Below are 19,312 nucleotides of genomic sequence, written 5' to 3' on the forward strand. Positions count from 1 at the left end.
TTAATTTCTCCTGAAAACATCCTGAAATATTTTTCTAACGATTTCATCAATTTTCACAGAAAAAAAGTGAATTAAAAAAGTTTTTGGGACTGAAATGATTTGACAGCAACAAAACGAGAAAAGATAAATGAGCTTGAATGCTTGCATGTGTTGTAAGCAGCATGATCACACACACACACACACACACGCACGCACACACACACACTCTTTGCTGAGGAATGTCCCCTGGCGCTGTGTGTCCTAACATTAGGAGCTGCACAAACGTGTCATTCACCTTGATGAAGACGTTCTTCTGTCACTGCGGCGACGCTCGGCTGCGTCTCAATCAGCTCTCTGCCGTGTTTTCTCAAGCTTTCTGCTCGACGTGTGTCCTCCATGAGGACTCCTTCCCGTCACACACGGCCTTTTTTCTGTTTACCAGGGGACGTCTAACTGGCACGTCGCCCGACATCAAGCGCTCCTCTGTGTTTTCACACATTGTAAAAGTATGAAATTACTTGTTTGTTATCGCTACGTATCTATCACTGTTTTTCAGGCCCCCCCACCCCCCCGCCCCGTGTTATTAAGTGCATCTGTGCGCCTGATATCCCCTCAGGCTGGGGCTGTAAATTCAAACACATTCTCAGTGTGCTTGTGAAATAAGAGGCACGTAATTTACCAAAAAACCCACTGAGCCACCGTTGCACCCGCTGAACTGTGCTCTGCTGCTGTTTGACTGAAGTTAATGCGACAATAAAGGAATAAATGACTTCAGGTAACGTGCCAGTCCTCGTCCAGGTGAGTGCACTGACAGTCCTCCCGCTGTGTGCTGCAGGTGTAACTACGGCTGGCAGGGGCCCCTCTGCGACAAGTGCCTGCCGTACCCCGGCTGCGTTCACGGTACCTGCAGCGAGCCCTGGCAGTGCACCTGTGAGAAGAACTGGGGAGGCCTGCTCTGCGACAAAGGTCAGATCTCCAAATATCGTCTTTATATCTTATTCCTGTGCAATGACACGACGAAGCAAAGCAGCATCCGAGAGATTCATCTTCTGGTGCAAAGTCAAAGGCAGCTGCTCTTTGGCTCCGTCTCTGTTGAACTTTGCATTTGATTTTCCAGAACATGCTGTAGAATTAGTTTTCAGAGAGCCATTTATTTATATTATCTTAAAATCAAATGAATGGAAACCACTGGTGACCATGAATGACAGCACATTCAGACCTACAGTTTGATTTTCCAAAGGGTCACGAGTTACTGTGAACTACATAGATTTCCAGTAAAGTGGGCTGAAACATGCAGAATCATCATCCTTTAAAGCTTGACCACCACATGAGGACACCGTGTGATTGGTCAAGAGGCAGGAAACGAAAGTAGAAATTACATTTTCAACATATTCTAAACATACTCTGACATTGTGCTCCTCCTAAGCCACAATCAATGCTTTTGTGAGAAAGTTATTGTGTGTAGAGCTGTGTCTCATTTGTTAACTGTGTGTTTTACATGGACACACACACACACACACACACACACACACTCTTGCTGTGCAGATCTGAACTACTGTGGGACCAACCGGCCCTGTAAGAACGGAGGGACGTGCATGAACACAGAGCCGGACGAGTACAACTGCGCCTGTCCAGATGGCTACTCCGGCAAGAACTGCGAGATCGGTGGGTCTCTAAATCAAGCGCACCTTAAACCAGAATCCAGGTGTTTGCTCCAGGTGACATTCGGTGCAAAGTTCTGAGGATTAATCCTGCTTTTCTCTTCATTTTCCTCTCTAGCCGAGCACGCCTGTGTGTCCAACCCCTGCGCCAATGGAGGGACGTGCCACGAAGTCCCATCAGGCTTTGAGTGTCACTGTCCGGCGGGCTGGTCTGGGCCGACCTGTGCCAAAGGTGACCTTAGACCCCGCCACAGATCAGACCAATCATTGAGATCTGTACAAGATCTCATGTCATGCACTGCAATTGAGGACAAAAGCTTCTGTCCTCAGAAGTCTGGTTATCGTCTTCTGCTGTGTCGCTGGTTTGAGATCAGCACCTTTGGACACTCTGGATGATTGAGTTTTTCTCGTTTGTGTTTCAGACACAGATGAATGTGCCTCCAGCCCCTGTGCTCAGGGGGGAACCTGCATCGACATGGAGAACGGCTTCGAGTGCCTCTGTCCCCCACAGTGGACGGGCAAGACCTGCCAGATAGGTACGTCTCACCGAACCAAAGATAGCAACGTGAGACGCCTTTCAGGTGTAGAATTGCTCATGAATATGGTTCGCTGGAGGGAAAGCTGTGAATGCTCGGGTCAAGTTGGAAACGCTGCATGCTGGATGACGTTTTGCTGTGATGGCGCCGGCGTGTTTCTGCGTGTGTTGCATCCACAGTGAATGCTGTGCGTTCAGATTCATCGCAGGAGTTCGTTTGCTTGCAGAGTCACAGCATATCTGACTGTTTGTGTATCCTGCCGCGTCGTTTAACCAGTCGTATTTCTGCCGGACGGCCACTAATTTCAAGAGTGTGTGTGTGTTTGTGTGTGTTTTTGTATAATGGAGACGCACGCTGGGCATCATCTGCAACTCGAGCCAGGTGACTTGAGTAAAGCTAAAAATAACCTCCCGCCTGGCAACTGCTAGCCTTGGGACCAAATATACTCCGCCGGGGGGTTATCTTTGGCTCCAGACTGGGCGTAACAGGGGAGTATGTACGCTACGGTGAGGCGGCGCCCCGGCATAGTGGAGCCCTCACCCCCTTCGCCTTCAGCCAGGAAACACTTTATAACCTGTAAACATGCGCGGGGAGGGTTATGGATTCTGTTATTCTCAGAGCGCTTCCCCTTTCAGGGAGCTGGGTGGTACCTGAGAGAGAGCGAGCTGAGGAGCGGGGGGGTTGTGGTCGTGAGGAGGGTTGGGTTTTTGGGAAGGGGTTGAGAGTGTTTAGTTTCACCAGGCCAACAGGTGCCGCTTACCTCCTGGGAGTAGTATTAATGCACTGTGTCGGTTTATAGTGAGCGCGGCAGCGCGGCGGGGGCGGCGATGGCTGCCTCTGAAACTGACCACTTGGAATGCCGCAGGTTGGCCTTCGGGGAATGCAATAGAGAGACATTAACCCTGAGGGAGGGGGTGAGGATAAAGCAGCGGGGCGATGGAAACTGCGCAAGAAATTAAACCCCGTCAGACATGAACTCCACCCTCTGCATGTTCTGGCAATTTTACATGTTAGGAAACAAATCAGTCGTTTTCCCGTAAAAGTTAGAAGATAGTAATCACGGTCCACCTCACACAGGGTGACACGTACATATCACACACTTTAACTGCTCTACTCTGTGATAAACTTCTCGTTTAATTATGATTTCTGATGCACAAGAAAGTAAGATTAGTTTAATAACCCATGAAATACTGTGAACGAGCCTGTTTTGACTTGTAGAGATGCTCCTCTGATATCAGATCAGCCTTTTTTAAGAAAGTATCTTCACTGTTCTTCCTCACGAAAAGAGGAAAACAATGTTAGGATATACAGGAACATCTTGTCAGTTCTTCACGCTGCATTGAGGGCGAATACCACCGCTGTACTGATGATGGTCATCTGTCGCTGTCTGTCCTTTAAAACGTACTGCAGAGCGCCACAAGTCAAATATGGTGCATGAATTGCAGCTCAGCCATTAAAGAACGAGGCCCAAACAGCATTTTTGCAGCATTACAGATGTCTGAAAGGGATGTTTGTCGTCAACAGAAGCAGAAAGCAGCTGGCAGTCAGAGGCCGTCTTTGAATTCTGACGTCTAGCCGTCTTCTTCGTCGTTTCGTTGCTGTCTGACGTGAAGCTGCGCTTGGTGATGGGGCTTCTGAGCGGCTTCTTGGCTCTCTCGTTCATTCTCTCTGTGTCTCCATTTTGCAGACGTTAATGAGTGTGCGGAGAAGCCTTGCCTCAATGCTTACTCTTGCAAAAACTTGATTGGTGGATATCACTGTGCCTGCTTTCGTGGATGGGTGGGCCAGAACTGTGACATCAGTTAGTATCAAACCAGCTAATCATTAGTCTTCGGCCTCTTTCCACCTCCCTGTAGAGTCCTCTGCACTAGCTAACGTCTGTTCCACTAGCCTCTGTGACTTTAAAGGCTAAAGTATGTTTCTCAGGTTTGTCCATATTCTCAGATTAACTATATTGTACAGGACAGTAAAATTTGAACCCTTTATCAATTTAACCTAGAAAAGCGATTCTTATATTGTTAGCATTGAACAGCTTCAGCCTCTGACAGCATGCTAATGGACAGTTCTTGCTAGCAGTGCTAGCAAAATCTTAGCTTTATTTTGCTAATGTATCATCTTGCACAGTAGTGAACATGTTTCACTACTGCTCCCATGAGGCTTTGTGGGTGTGCTAATGACAACTCAAGACATATGTCATTAGCTAATTGAATGCTAGCAAAATGAACTTTCTTGCTTAAGATGTTTAAATTTCACTATCTGACATGGTCAATCGTAGAATAAGGACTAAATGACAGCAGCTCCCAGAGCAGCTGTTAGAGCAGCTCCAAGAGGGTTTTGATAGCATGCTAATGGCTAAGACTCATGGGATACTGAATGCTAGCAAGATAAGCTTAGCTTTTTCTTGCTTGAAATGAGAAGTTGTTCAAATTTTCCGATCAAGAACGCTTGTAAAGCCTCATTTATCTACGATACGAACAGAATGAAAGTTAAACATGCTAGTGGAACAGAGGCTAGCTAGCTGAGGGGTCTGGACTTCAGCTCTCTATTCACTTTCCTTTCTCTTGCCTCTCAGTTGGCTGTGTATACCTGCCACACCCTGGCTAAATTCTTCTCAAACATCAGACTAAACCTGACTTCTTCCCAGCTGTTGTCAATCTTGAGACGTTGAGTCTAGTCTTGATTTCACTGCACGTCTGAATCTGCATCTAACATTTCATGTTGGCATGGATCACTCCGCTTTGGTTGTGTTGACCGCTTCTCTTTTAGCAGCTGCATGTTCCAGCACCAGTGCATGTTCTGCTTCCCAGTTTGTCAGACTTGGCGTTGATGTTTTCTCTGCGTCTGGTTTCTTCTCAGATGTGAACAGCTGCCATCGTCAGTGTCAGAACGGAGGGACCTGCAAGGTAAGATTCAGGAGTGTGTTCTCAGTTTGCAGAGCTGTCATAACACAGAGGCCTTTGTTGAATTTATTTATTGTCACAAACATGAACTCGATGATTGCTGAGCATCAGAAAACCTGTCAGAACAAAAAAGAATATGCTCGAGGGGGACGTGGATTTGGAACATTGGTTAACACCTTGTACTTGCACCTGTAAAGCTGACACTAAGATTTTAAAAGTGCAAGCAAAGGTTTTGTTTTGTTTGTGAATAATTCCTCTGTGCGCTTTGACCTTCAGCTACAACTACACGTTTGTCAAATTCAGCTACGTGAAAATTTGTTCCATATATTCCCAAACCTCTGCTTGTCTCCCTTGATGTTCTTAAACTTGTCCATAAAAGAGCCTTTGAACACTGAGCTGGGAGCATGTTTTGGGATGTGCTGCTGGCTGCTTGAACAAAACCAAAAAGTTCTTCTTTAACAAATAATTAAATAAATTGGGCGCTCTGCAGCTTTGATCGCCTCCATCTGAGTGAAATGTGAGAGCCTTGTTGTTGATCACTTCTCGTTTTTCTTCCAGGAGGTGGCCAGAGGCTACCAGTGTGTTTGCCAGGCGGGATTCGTGGGTCGGCACTGTGAGGTTCAGAGAAACCGCTGTGCCAGCAGTCCGTGCAGGAACGGCGGCCGCTGCCACGCCCTGCTGGACGGGTTCATGTGTGAATGCCTGCAGGGCTTCGCTGGCACAACCTGTGAGGTGAGGACGAGATCCAGCTGGAGGAAAGTCCTGTAACAACAGTTTGCTGCTTCCACTTGTTGGTGAGGACACACCTCTACCTCCCTGTTTTCCATCTGCAGGTGCAGAATGACCCATGCAGCCCGAACCCATGTCACAATAAGGCCCAGTGCCACAGTCTGATGGGAGATTTCTACTGCAGCTGTCCGGATGATTACGAGGGCAAAACCTGCTCAGAGCTGAAGGACCACTGCAAGACCAACCAGTGCCAAGGTAACACAGCACCTGGAGAAACCTCACGTCTGTGATTCAGCATGTTTGAATGAACCAGCTGGAGGCGACGCACGTATGCTTTCCATTCCAACTTTTTTTCCTCTCACCCCAAGTGATTGACAGTTGCACCGTCGCCGTGGCAACCAATGACACCCAAAAGCGGGTGTGGCACATCTCGTCCAATGTGTGCGGACCCCACGGCCGCTGCATCAGCCTGCCTGCCGGGAACTTCAGCTGCTCCTGCGAGCCGGGATTCACTGGCACCTACTGCCACGAGAGTGAGTCATTATTAGCTCAACACACAACACCCAGACTATATTTATCACCAGTTCCCCTCACTGGGAACCACATGATTCTTACGGTAATTCAGACTCCAGTTTCACTAATCATCACTCTCTTAGTTTAGATTATAGCAGACGGGAAAAAACACAAAAAGGAAATCCGGAGGAAAGCATGAGCAGGGAAATGCATCGAGAGCCGTGCAGGAAAATCCTTTCACACTTGATGGCTTTGAGGTTGTAGCGTGTGATGTAGAGTTTGTTTTGTGATATATTCACATTTTAGACCCAAAGAGTTATCAAACAGTGTCACCGTGACAAAAAACTGAGCTGCAGCACTGAATTAGTCAACAAAATGAAGGAACACAACAACATGTGTGCTTACAAGACAAAAAAGAGGAATCTTTTGGTAAAAACTGGGAATTCTTTGCATTTTGTCCTCTTTGAAAACTGAATAATTAAGTCAGAAATATCTGTCCTCTGTCCTCCTGCAGACATTAATGACTGCGCGTCCTCCCCCTGTAAGAACGGAGGCACTTGCATCGATGGGATCAACACTTTCCAGTGTTTCTGCCCGGACGGCTGGGAGGGCAGCCTGTGTGATGCTGGTGAGTGTCTGACTGACAGAGCTGGGCTTCTGGGGTCGATATGAGCAACAGCACAAGCAGGCGAGTTTCAGGGAGCAGCTTTGCTAAGTCTGTGAGTCACATATCGTGGGAGAGTCCATCACTAGCCTACAGCAACGCAGCAATGATCAGCAGTCTGAGAATCCAGCACAAGGCAAAACAAAGGAGGGCTTGTTTTGGAGATGAAAGCAGATGGAAAAATGTTCACTCAGCTGACTGATTCTAAATCTGTTTTGTCACCAGCTTATACATTGACTTGCATTGCCCAGTGTGCACATTTGCAGATGACACCATTACTTATGTTAATGTTTGGGGGAGTAAGTCGCACAAAAGCAGGAGCACTTTAATTAAAGAGTGTAAAACTCCAAATTGACTGCACCCAAATGATGATCTATATGAAGCATTTGATGCATTTGGTTGCAACAAACAAATAGTTGAGCAGCAGAGTTTGGAACAGTGAGTTATTTTTGTGCTTCCGGACATTTGAATCAATGCCTTAAATTGCTGCCCTGACCCACCGTTTGACTTTGCTCCAGATGTGAATGAGTGCAGCAGGAACCCCTGTCAGAACGGAGGCCAGTGCGTCGATCTGCTCAACGACTTCTACTGCAACTGTGTGGACAACTGGAAAGGAAAGACCTGCCACTCACGTGAGTGAACATGAGAGACAGAATGACCGAATGTCTTGTAAGATGAGTTTTGATGAGCTGCAGTCGTTTGTGTGCCGGTGAAGGGGCGTCTTTGTCTTCGGTTTCCATGTTCTTGCTCATGTCAGGTCTTATTTTCTGGAGCTAATTCTTCCGTCTGAGGTGTGATGTCCTCGCTGGCTGCTGTGCAGACTTGTTTTACCCTCTGACAGCGTCTAGTCAAACGTTTGAAAAGATCTTTTTCCCGTGTTTCCTCGGTTCAGGTGAGAGCCAGTGCGACTCCACGACCTGCAGTAATGGAGGGACGTGTTACGACCACGGAGACTCCTTCCTGTGCAGCTGCCCCTCAGGCTGGGGTGGCAGCACCTGCAACACAGGTCAGGCGCTCACTGCACTCTAATTACACTGTTACGGCTCTAATGATAGTGTAGTGATACGGTGGGACATTACGACCTGTCAGACGGCGATCGCAGGCCGAGGAGCAGCCCTCCGTCTGTGGGCTGGTCCCAATAAAACCATCTTCACCAAAGAGGATCTCCTTGTTTTTTGCTTTTTAGCCAAGAACAGCACATGCGACTCGGGTCCATGCGAGAACGGAGGGACGTGTGTCGGAGGGGGAGACGCCTTCACCTGCATCTGCAAGGACGGCTGGGAGGGACCCACCTGTGCACAGAGTACGTCCCTGCTGGAGTCACGGTATCCATTATGGTGCAGAGCACTGGATCCGCAGATGGATGTCAAGTCCACGGATCCTGTTTGTTTTCTGTGGCGAGCAGGAGGTCCGGCTCATGGTGCATGACGGATACAGCACGGCGAGCTGACGGACGAGTCGCCGTAGCTGAATTTGCATAATCACGACTTGTCATCAAACCTTCAAACTTCCTGTTTCTCACCTCAAATGGGTTCAGAAACATATTTTCGTGAACCTTTTAGCTGTAATGTGAGAAAGTTTGTGATCCAGTTGCCATGTTGGAAGCACCACCCAACTCCAAATTCAGTGGTCCAATTCATTCTTTTGTGCTGGATTCTCCGTTTCTGTGCTGTTAAATCTGGGTTTAATCACTTGAATGAAGGACTTCAGTTCCCTGTTATTTCATTTAAAGTTGAATAAATTAAGGTTTTTCCTGTTGTAATTATGACTTGGACAATATTCCTTAATGTTTTGGATTTTTTTTGAGGAATCGAAATTTGAAACTTCCTGATTGTCATTCGTTTTTCTTTTCTCTCTCACAGATGTCGATGACTGCAACCCGCATCCCTGGTAAGACTTCTTTTCTTTAGCATGAGCCTCTTCTGTCCCTGCTGGTTGTCCTTTGTTTCCTGGTTGTATAGAAGGTCCAGTGCTGGTTGAAGAGACGTTTGATGTCGACGTCATTCAAAGTTTCTCTCAACAGGCTTTTAATGCCTGTATTTAATCTCTTACATTTAAATAACTTTTAGTTGATTAAAGATGTTAGTTTTGTTTGCCTGTGCTGGGGTTGGAGTGGGATGACAATGTTCGACTGATATTTGTGGAGTGGACTCAGCTGAGGTGGTCTGGACTGCAGCCCTGACTTCTAGTGACTTATCGCTGCGGCACCTTTGATCCTCACCTTCACTGGATAAACTCCAGAGCAAACTACCTGAGGTGCATTTTTCCACTTGAGAATATGGAACAGCTTCAGTTTCTCAGCGACTCCCACTTTTTATCCTGCAAATCTGGTTTTGTGCTCCTGATGTTCCACTGAAGGTTGCGGATGTGGAGGTGTGAGTGCACGAGTCTGAAGTTGTGACTCAGTGTGTTTGTGTGGGTAAATGTGTTTGAATCAGCGTGTTTCTGTGCACATGCCTCTTTTTTTCCACTTTAAAAATCTGTAAAACTCACATTTTTGCTTCTCAGATGTGAGAATTTGCTGATTTTCTGTGATTTGTAAAGTTGTAAATTCATTTGCTGGTCAGACAAATGCGATGTTTGAAAGCATCCACTTAACATTTTATTGAAGAAATCAGTGGGGGAAAGCAGGAGTCTTGACAGCTTCTGTGGATCAGAGACGCTGCCCCGGACAAAAGCCCCCCCTTCTCTGCTCCTCACCCTCCCCTCCAGTGACTGACAGGTGGATTAGCGGTGGTTTAGTTTGGGGCGGAGGGGGTGGATGGAGGGTGTGAAGAGACGCTCCTCTCGCCATTCACCGGCCTCGACCTGGGGGTGGCTGTAAGGAGCGGAGGTGTTGGGGGGGCTCAGTATGTGGTCAGCAGGGATTTACATATGAAGTCTGGACATTGATCAGGGATCAGAGTGTGTGGAAGCTCTTTGCTGAGAGTTGTCCTGCAGCTCAGAGGACGGCGAGACAAACAGAGACTCTGAGACGTTTGTGTGATGCCTTCGCTTCACCTCTGAAATCTCTGAAAATGAATTTAGAGCGAGGAAGATGTGCTGGTCAATGTCTGATGTCGGTCTTCACGTGAAACTGGCTGCGTGTGAACTCCTGAAAAAGGAGGGAACCGAAAACCATCATGAACCTGCTGAGTTCAAGGTTTGATTTCCACTGAATTTCTGCAGGATTTTTGGTCAAAGTGTGAGTGAAAATTTAATGTGAGGAAGGTTTCCACCGGCATGAACTGACATTCCAGCCAGCCGCATCAGCAGCAACATCAGCTCTCAGAATCAAACCTATCAGTTTTTCCATGGAAGGATTTTAGGCCCAGATCGTTGATTTACAGTTTGTACGAGCCCACCTGTCAGGAGGAGCCGAGCGCTCGCCGCCTCGGGGAAGAGATCTGAAGAAGCAGCTCGCTTCTCGGTGTCTTTGAACCTGCCAGCTCCGAGTTCACCGCTTTCTTTCTCTTTCCTTTCCGCAGCTACAATGGCGGCATCTGCGTCGACGGCGTCAACTGGTTCCGCTGCGAATGCGCCCCGGGATTCGCCGGACCGGACTGCCGCATCAGTGAGTCCCTGGGAACTGGAGGGGGCGGGCGGGGGGTCAGAGGTGAAAGGCCGCGGCGGGGGAGCGTGAGCCGATTGTTTCAGGGCGACAGATTAGGAAGCCGGTGTTAACCTCTCCCCTCTGCGCTGAGCCGAGGGCAGAGCTGAGGTCCGTCAGACGGGTCAGTGCGCTCTCCCGTGGCTTTCTGGGAGAAATCTCTTCAGAAAAGCCTTTTCAGAAGCAGAGTGTTATCCAATTGAAGCGTTTCAAACCAAAGCCCTTCACTCAATGAAGATATTTGAATATAACATTCAGGCCTCAGAGCTCAGTTTCTTCCTCTCAGCTGAAGTGAAGCTTCAGGAAGACTGAGATGTTCTGCTCGAGACTTCAGATGTGACGCACAAGAAGCATTTTTCTCATCACATGGAGATAAAAAACATTTTTCTGAAGATGCTCTCCTTCACTCTGCACGTTGTTTTAAGGTGTTTTCTAACAGAAATCAATGAGAGCTCATCGCTGAATGTGTTAACAGCTCTGGTTTTCTGCCGCAGACATCGACGAGTGTCAGTCGTCTCCGTGTGCCGAAGGTTCGACCTGCATGGATGAAATCAACGGCTACCGCTGCGTCTGTCCTCCGGGACACGCTGGTCCTCGCTGTCAGGAGTGTGAGTGCCATAAATGTCCTGATGTGATCAGAGTAACTCGACTTCACCTCAGTGACGCTGCAGCTTTGGTGGATTTCGAAGTGAACGTGAAACTCAACATCTGAACCGTTTCCTTTTGTTCTCGACCTTTTCCTTCTGTCCAGTCATCGGACATGGGAAGTTGTGTCGTCACGCCGGCCTGCAGTTTCCTCACGGCAGCCGCTGGGAGGAGGAGTGCAACGCCTGCCAGTGCGTCAACGGATACGTTCGCTGCTCCAAGGTCAGGCTCGCCGGGACGATTCGGGGTCATTTTACCAAAATATGAATAAGGTGAGCGTTTGTTCGGATGGTTTCTGAGTGACAAACAAGTTAAATGCTCTTCCAGGTGAGGTGTGGGCGTCGGCCGTGCCTCCTCTCCAAAGCTCCGCCTCCTCCTGCGGATGCAAATCCCCCATCTTGCCCTGGAGGTCACGAGTGCGTGGAGCATCAGTTCCTCACCTGCTTCTCGCCGCCATGCCACCAGTGGGGCGTGTGCTCGACGCCGGACCCCCCGACACCACTGCACACCCAGTGCGAGCCCAACAGCGGTTACCTTGACAACAGCTGCGCTCGCATCACGCTCATCTTCAAAAAGGACAAAGTGCCGCAGGTGAGGGGCTGCACAGGTGGATCATGTGATGGTGATTATGACGTGATGCACAGCAGTGCATCTGAAATCGTTTTCCTCCGACCGCATCGCTAACGCTCGATAAGCTGCTAACGGTTAGCAAACGTTAGCGATGTCTGGGGTGGATAGAAAGTGGTTTCAGACGTCCTGTTGGTTCAGTCTGCAGCTGTTTTTAGCAGATTTGAATGTCTTCTTCTTTGGTGGAGGATAATAATGTGTAGTGTGTCATAAACGTCCAGTTAAAGTGAGACGACTTCCGTCTCTTCTCTCCTGTCTGTCCACATGGTATTTCTGTTGTTTACTGCTGTCTCATGAAACCCTCACTGGCCTCCTGCGGCGGGCCTGAATAAAGTTTTATGAATGGAAATGAGTCTCTGCCTCTGACACAGATACTGATCTGAGATCTGAGCCGCAGTCTCCCCTGCTGGGCAAAGCTCTCTGATTGGCTGCATCCAAAACAGACTTAGGAAGAATTAGAAACTGATTGTTCCTCGCCGGCAGTGCAGATACTGATCTGTGTTATCTGTGTGTGTGTGTGTGTGTGTGTGTGTGTGTGTGTGTGTGTGTGTGTGTGTGTGTCACAGGGCACCACTGTGGAGAACATCTGCTCTGAGCTGAGGTACCTCCCCGTGACTCAGACGCTGGCTGAGGAGCGAGCGCTGCTCATCCTCTGTGACCTGTCCTACTCCAACAGTGACGCCGTGGAGGTCGCCATGGTGATTATTACACACACACACACACACACACAGTGTTGGCCCTGTCTTTGTGGTGGTCGTGTATTTGAGGATGTTTCTGGATCCACATTCAAAGACTCAGATCCGTTTGTGGATGGAGGGAAAAGGTTGAAAATGGCAGAATTGGAAGTTTTGGGGGGTTTTATGCTCACTTCAGGTGTTTTCAAAAAAATGCTGAAGCACCTGATGGAAGATGGAAACACCTTTTTCAAATGAGCGAACGTTTAACTCACGACTGATCAGCTGTTTCCACTCGGTGGTGTAGCGGTTGTTCAGCTGGAGATTTAGCGCCACCTACTGCTTATCTGGATAAATCAACCACTGATGATCGCATAACGGTAGTGGAATAAAAAAATGTTGAAACTGGTTTTGCTTTTAAAGGTGCACCACTTTTGAAAGCAGCTAGCAGCTAATGCTAGCATAACCCCCACATCGTCTTTTTACAGGAAAATAATGTTTTTCTTATAACTTCAGTCTTATTTTCATAGTCTGGTTTCCTGTTTTTCATCAGTTTTTATTCAGTTTAGAGGTAAAACTGAAAGTGGGGAGCACGCAGGAGGTCCTGCAGGTAGATCAGGTCCAAAGAAACACCAAACACACCTGCAGCTGTGGAAGCCGCTGCCTTCCCTCCACCTCGCTTCCCTCTTTCCTTCTTCCACTTTAATAAATCTCACTTAATTTGTCACTGCAGATCATTTCCAGACGAGTGCAGAGAAATCTGCAGCTTTTTCAGAAGATAAATGGAGACGATGGAGGCGTTTGAAGCTTTTAGCAACATCTGGATAAGATTTAGCTTTTAGCTGGAACACCTTGCTGATCTCTGCTCTCCCGCTTCTTCTTCTCCTTTTTCTTAGCCTTTCTTCTTGTCTTCTCCGCCCCTCTTCCTCCTCTCTCCTCTTTCCTCCTCCTCCTCTCTCTCTCTCGGCCACCCAGACTCGGGGGAAATCAGTCACCTCGGGGCTCTAAGCTCTTAATGGAGGGGATTAGTTCTTGCTCCTCTGATGTTCGCACGCCCGTTCTAAGCGACAGATACAGGAAAAGGAGTGGCGAACCTGACATCCACCCAAACCTCACAACGAGGCTTTCATAAAGAAAAAACCTCCCTCCCACTCGCCGTCGACTCGTGTTGCAGCAGAATGTCAGCGCTCATCTCCGAGCGCGGCTGAAGGCTTTGTAACGTCAGAGCGGCCGAGTCGTGTGGATCCGCTGTCGTCCAGAGGCGCTGGGTGTGTTCGCGAAGCCCTGAAAGCCATCAGCGTGAAACAAGTGCTTCAGTGTGTCTCAGCGTGTGTGGGAAGGAATGAGGAGCGCTCGGTTCGCCTTCGCCGCCAGAGTGAGGCGTCACAATCAGGAGACGTTCAAGTGGCTTCAGCTCAGTAACACTGTTAGATCAGGCAGCTCGACAGGACGAGACCGGACTCAGAGTAAATTAAGATGATAGATCAGTCTTCAGCGACACACAGCTTTGAATTTAAAACTCAAGTAAGCAGATTTAAATTTTGATGCATCAACCGGTGAATTTTGCACACACACGCTGTCCTGCTGCAGCCAAGTGTGGATTAATCCGCCGCTGGAAATAGTCCCCAGCAAACGCACTGTTTTATTTGTTTGAGCAGCTTGTTCAGATGCAAACATGAACGCTGTAACGAGGTGTAAGTTAAAAGATGAAGAGCATCGTCAGAAACGTTCATCAGGAGCAACAGTTTATTCAACACACAACAAGAAATTTGTTCAAAACAGCAAAATCATGAATTTCTGCTTCGATTGTGTTAAATCTCATCAAGAACACATGAAGAAGACTGGGGGGTCTATGTGGGCTAATGGTTGAAGCCTGGAGTGTTTGAAACGCGTTAGCTTCGTCCAATCAAAGGCAAAACCGCTCGCCATCACAGGGAGGGAAAGATGCGACAGCCAATCAAATGACGGCCTTTCTGCTCCGTTTTCTGTCAAACAACAGTCTCAAACTTTAAGGATCAGCTGTCGGCGAGGATCGGGCACCCCGAGCCTCGATTGGCTGCGACGTGGCCCGTCAGTCACCTGGGGGCGGGGTTAGAGGTGTGTGAGCGAGCTGCTGATTTCCTATGAGGAGAAAAGAGGAGTGTTGGTCCCCGGCCGGGCGGGGAGCACAGCTGGCCCGTTCTCCATTGTTTGTCCTAATTGAACGGCAGAGCACACAGATAATCCCCCTCGGCCCCCCTCCCCTCACCCTCAGCACCTTATTAGGCAATTAACCCCACCCTCTGTGGTCTCAGCGGGGGGGTGTGCAGCCTGCCAGATGTTAGCATGAGAACCTCTTTCTGTTGTCCTGCACAGCCTCGAGCGAGACTCTGACCGTTTGGCAGACGGACTTTATTTTCTTTCTCTACTGTCCTGATTGAATCTACGGCGTCGGATTCTTCCTGAACGCAGCGTTTTTCATTTTTCACATGATGAACAGCAGCAGCTCAGTCCAGAGCAGAGAGCAGAGTCACCGCTTTAAAGCACCACAGTCCCACTGCTCTGCTCACGCTGGCTTTGTTTTCTCAGGGTTTGATTTTTAGAGCAGGAATTAAATCAACTGCAACAAACGTCTCCCTGGAAAATAAGAAATTAGCATCACAGCTTGAAAAATGGTCATTTCGTGTTTAATGCGTATGATTATTTCATGTTATACCTGCAAACAAATGACGTCTTCCATCTTGTCTCCGTGTCCTCAGTCCTTCGAGCAGGACGGACGATCGAAGGACAGCGATCGGGGACAGATCCAGAAGGCGGCCAGCGCCATCATCGCCGCCCTGTCCAAACGCCACAACAGCACCATCATGCTGGCGGTGGTGGAGGTCAAAGTGGAGACGCAGGTGGAGTCGCCACCTGTTGGTGAGTTGCGTAAAGATGCTTTTTGGTTCTTTTTCATGAGTTAGCCTGATGTGTTTAGCTTAGCTTAGCTTAGCTTAGCTTAGCAAAAAAGGGCTAAAATGAATCCTCTAGAACATGAAGTGATTGTGTTGGCTGGAGGTTCTGGACGTAGCTGCATTTGTTTGATGTCTCAGGTGTATTTCCCCTCTAACGCTGCCTCTGCCCTCCTCCTCCAGGTTACCTGGTCCCGGTGCTGTGCGTCGTCTTCAGCGTCCTCTGGATCTTCTGCATCGTGGTTTGCGTTTGGTGGACCCGCAAGAGGAAGAAAGAGCGCGAGAGAGCGGCCCGATCCGAGGACACGACGGTCAACAACCAGCTGGAGCCGCTGCGGAGCAACGCCCCGAAGGACAACCGCGACAAAGACATTCAGTACGAATGCAAGAAACTGATGGGCCCCTCCGACAGGACGTGCGACGGGGCCGAGGGCGAGGAGGAAGGGGAGCAGGAGGGGGAGCAGGAGGAAGACGAGGAGCGGGCGCTGGGCATGGGGGACAAGTGTCCGCCGCAGAAGTGCTCCATAGCGGGGGCGCAGGACAGGGGGATGATGGGAAAGGGAGGGGTGATCTGCACATCGCGCAGCGGTCCGGTCAAGGCGCCGCATCGGACAGCGTACAGCCCCAAAGACAACCGGTGTAAAAACCTGAACGCCGCCAAGCTCAGCGAGGACATTAAAGACCACTATGTATGAGGAGGACGGACGCTCCCGAGTCGAGACAAAAACTGCGACGTCTTCAGCGTCGACTCTTAAAAGCACCAAAAGTGAAGATGACAGATGCTTTAATTTTCTATTTTTGTTTGTCTCACCTTATTTAAGGCGTCGGCCTGCAGCGCGGAGGCTCGTTTCACCAAAAAACACAAAAAAAACCACAAAAAAGACGGAAAACAGGCTCGACGGCTGGTGGATTTTCTGGATTTTTGCTGGACGTTTCTTTTCGCCGCTCCTGATTTGTTCCTGTTTACACACTTGTTGCTGTTCTCTCGCTTCCCCTCCTCATCTGAATGTGGAGATCTGATTGGCTGGCAGCTGTTCACAGTGTTTCTGCTGTTTGGTGCGTTCGGCCCTGCCTTAGCCCAAACCCGCGGGCCTTTTCTACACCGTCTTCATGTCTTTTTATTAAAAAGAAAAAGCTAAAAAAAAAAAGGTTTTCTATACTTGCGAGTGGCTGAACGTTGGCGCAGAGAATCACTGTATGATCCGGCATGATTGTTTTTGTTTACATTCATGAACATCTTTTCCACTTTGTGTTAAAGCGTCTCTCGTGTAACCTGTTAGAGTAGCTGTCGCTGCTTCCTGCAAGCCTCCACGATGATTTTTCAGTATTTGCTTTGGTAGAAAAGTGCCTTCAGCCCTGACTTCCTCTTCCTCTCTCTCCTCCTGTAGAGCTTATGCAGAACTGAAACACATATAAAGGGAAAGATGTCCTCGTAACAGCTCTTCACACCACATAAAGGTTATTTTCTTTGCGATGTACATATGTAAATGTGAAAAAATGGCTGTGTATATTTGAATTTAGTAACTTAAGTGATGCTTTGTATCATAGTTATTCTAAAGAGAACGTTTTTGTGGTTGTTTTTTTAATGATGTCATTCCGTTTCTCGGTGTCCGTCGACACTTTGACAGGTTTTTTACAGACTTTTCGGGCTGCGTCCACTGAATCGCGAGCGTCGGCTTCAAAGGGGAAAACAGATGATGATTGTCTGTCTGCGTTGTGATTATTTGTTTCAGCTGTTCTGAGATCAGATCCCATCGTGGTCTGCTGCGGCTCAGCGGTCCTGCAGACCCTGAAGGCCTCATGCAGGATTCACCTTTCTTTAACAGCCATTGAAGTTTCAGGAATCTATTTGAAACAGCTTCTGCAGATCACCGTTTAGTTTAAAGTTCATTCAGCTGAGTGTGAACGCAGTGTGCTCGTGACGTTTGGAGAGAATGACGTGGGCCAACCCTTCAAAAAGCAGCCAAGTGACGTTCAGCGCTGCTTTTCCAGATGACGTTTTCACTCAAATACAGACGCTTCATGCTGGGGTTTCACGCCCGTCTGGCTCAGAAGCACCCCGTCAGCATCAGGCCTGCAGCAGGGACACCTTTGGTTTGTAAAGTTACAGGTTTTTCTCCCTGAAGTCTGCAGAGGTGAGACGATGATTTCGTTTCATTCGTTTGGTTTCATCACTCTCTGTCTGGTCTCAGTTTGAGGGACCTGTTGGTCAAAGCTCTGCTGCCTCACCCTGACCTCTCGATCGGGGACTCCAAATGGCACTGAATGAAGCCGCCCTGCGCTGTCTTAACCCAGCGCTGACGCTTTCTATCCTCTTCTTTTTTTAAAGTCATTCGAGGTGTAATTCACCTGATTCAGAGCACAAAAGCTAAATACCACAAACCCCCTGGCCCTCCCCTCCCCACAGCCCCCTGGACCCCCCGGACGAACAGAAAGGTTTCAGGATGCTGATGATAAGATTCCAACGTGTGATCCAGCAGAGTGCTTATCAATGAAAGGCTGCTGACGCTGCAGAGGCCACAGCGTGGAGACGCCACGCCGGCTGGCCGCTCTTCAGTGTGCGTGAAAACCTGCTCCCTGACGGTCCGAAGGGGGTCGCGTCGCAGCCCGCCTCTCCTCGTGTATCTATTCTGGTGTAATGAAGGGAACAAGTTGTGTTGTTGTTGATGTTGTGGTTGTTGTCCAGTGTTTGTAAAGAGTCTGTTTCTGCACTAAGAACACACAGGAGAAGAGAAACATTAGCATTACCTCCACAGCCGTAGTGAAAGAAAGAGTCGCATATCGTCACTGTTTGTGGATGAACATTATGTTTTCAATATTTTATGTTTTTGTTAATAACGCTGATGCAGATCATGTAAAACCCAAATTCATACTCTGTCAGTAAATTTTACATCGTGTAAGTCCCACAGGAGGGGCTGAATGTGCAGAACATTGTAATTATTTTGTACAAAATTTGGTAAAAGTCTTGGTTTGTTAGTGGAATTTTTTTTTGTTTGTTCTTAGAACAATCCTATTATTTATTAAAGTATTTTATACCAAAGTTTTCTTCACCTTGTCGTTTTTAACTCAAGATACTACAGCTTTCTTATTGGCTGTTGATATCGTCCTCATAACTGACCCCTCGCTAAGCCCCACGATGCATCAGTGGACATTAGGATTATTTTCAGACAGTGGGACCTTGATTTTAGAGAGCCGACGCCATGAGTCGGCTGAAAACTCAGACTTTTGACTTTTTAATGTTTTCAAATGACTTGCATGAACATCAGAACCCAGAAAAGGGTCTTAATTGTTGATTTCTTTGCTACAAGATACCTACATGACATAAATCCACAGGCTTGAAATAATCAGTTTGAAAATGAAGTCTTAATACAGCCACCAGGTAGCCAGTCAGCCACCTCTCTGCCTCCCGCCTCATTTAGCAGCAGGCCAATGAGGTGAGTCCTTTGCGCGCCTCCAGCTGCCCCTTTAACGACACTGTGGGAAATGATTAACATTAGCCGGCTCTGCATGAAAGCCTCCCAGCAGCTGTGCTGGATCTCCATAATGCTTGCTGGGACGTTCCGCTGTGTGTTCATTAACCCGGCAGTTGTTTTGGGAAGAATGGGAAACGTGTCTGGAATCCTGGATGGCGTGGCGCTCGGGTCACATGCGTGTTCAACGCACGATCGCTGACCTACTTGGAGAGAAGTACAATGAAGAGAAGGAGCGATGATGGTGTAGCGGAAGGAGGAAGGCCAGTGGTGGCTTTGGGGTCACATGTCATCCTGCAACGCTGGATGTAAGCTGAGAGCAGATCCCTGCAGGAGCCGGCTCAGTGAAGGTCCACACAGGTTCAGGTCTTCATGCTGCATGTTGGGCATCATGG

The 19,312-nt window shown here is 48.3% G+C and overlaps 1 protein-coding gene across 2 annotated transcripts in view; it reads left to right on the plus strand.

The window, feature by feature from the left end:
* The window catches only part of LOC139342268 (protein jagged-2-like), a 45,045-nt gene extending 28,475 nt beyond the window's left edge, over nucleotides 1-16,570 (plus strand). Inside the window, exons 6-26 of one of the 2 annotated variants that reach the window (XM_070979274.1) lie at nucleotides 815-945; nucleotides 1,525-1,644; nucleotides 1,759-1,872; nucleotides 2,063-2,176; nucleotides 3,864-3,977; nucleotides 5,033-5,079; nucleotides 5,635-5,808; nucleotides 5,910-6,060; nucleotides 6,174-6,338; nucleotides 6,833-6,946; nucleotides 7,501-7,614; nucleotides 7,875-7,988; nucleotides 8,169-8,285; nucleotides 8,845-8,872; nucleotides 10,450-10,535; nucleotides 11,066-11,179; nucleotides 11,323-11,438; nucleotides 11,544-11,807; nucleotides 12,410-12,541; nucleotides 15,256-15,415; nucleotides 15,631-16,570. In XM_070979274.1, the coding sequence (XP_070835375.1) occupies nucleotides 815-945; nucleotides 1,525-1,644; nucleotides 1,759-1,872; nucleotides 2,063-2,176; nucleotides 3,864-3,977; nucleotides 5,033-5,079; nucleotides 5,635-5,808; nucleotides 5,910-6,060; nucleotides 6,174-6,338; nucleotides 6,833-6,946; nucleotides 7,501-7,614; nucleotides 7,875-7,988; nucleotides 8,169-8,285; nucleotides 8,845-8,872; nucleotides 10,450-10,535; nucleotides 11,066-11,179; nucleotides 11,323-11,438; nucleotides 11,544-11,807; nucleotides 12,410-12,541; nucleotides 15,256-15,415; nucleotides 15,631-16,142 (3,001 nt within the window). In that variant the 3' untranslated portion in view covers nucleotides 16,143-16,570. The remainder of the gene's footprint in view (nucleotides 1-814; nucleotides 946-1,524; nucleotides 1,645-1,758; nucleotides 1,873-2,062; nucleotides 2,177-3,863; nucleotides 3,978-5,032; nucleotides 5,080-5,634; nucleotides 5,809-5,909; nucleotides 6,061-6,173; nucleotides 6,339-6,832; nucleotides 6,947-7,500; nucleotides 7,615-7,874; nucleotides 7,989-8,168; nucleotides 8,286-8,844; nucleotides 8,873-10,449; nucleotides 10,536-11,065; nucleotides 11,180-11,322; nucleotides 11,439-11,543; nucleotides 11,808-12,409; nucleotides 12,542-15,255; nucleotides 15,416-15,630) is intronic. The other variant, XM_070979275.1, reaches the window with a different exon arrangement.
* Nucleotides 16,571-19,312: the final 2,742 nt, after the last annotated feature.

This window comes from Chaetodon trifascialis, chromosome 14 (genome assembly GCF_039877785.1).
Source record: "Chaetodon trifascialis isolate fChaTrf1 chromosome 14, fChaTrf1.hap1, whole genome shotgun sequence".
Lineage (NCBI taxonomy): Eukaryota > Metazoa > Chordata > Actinopteri > Chaetodontiformes > Chaetodontidae > Chaetodon > Chaetodon trifascialis.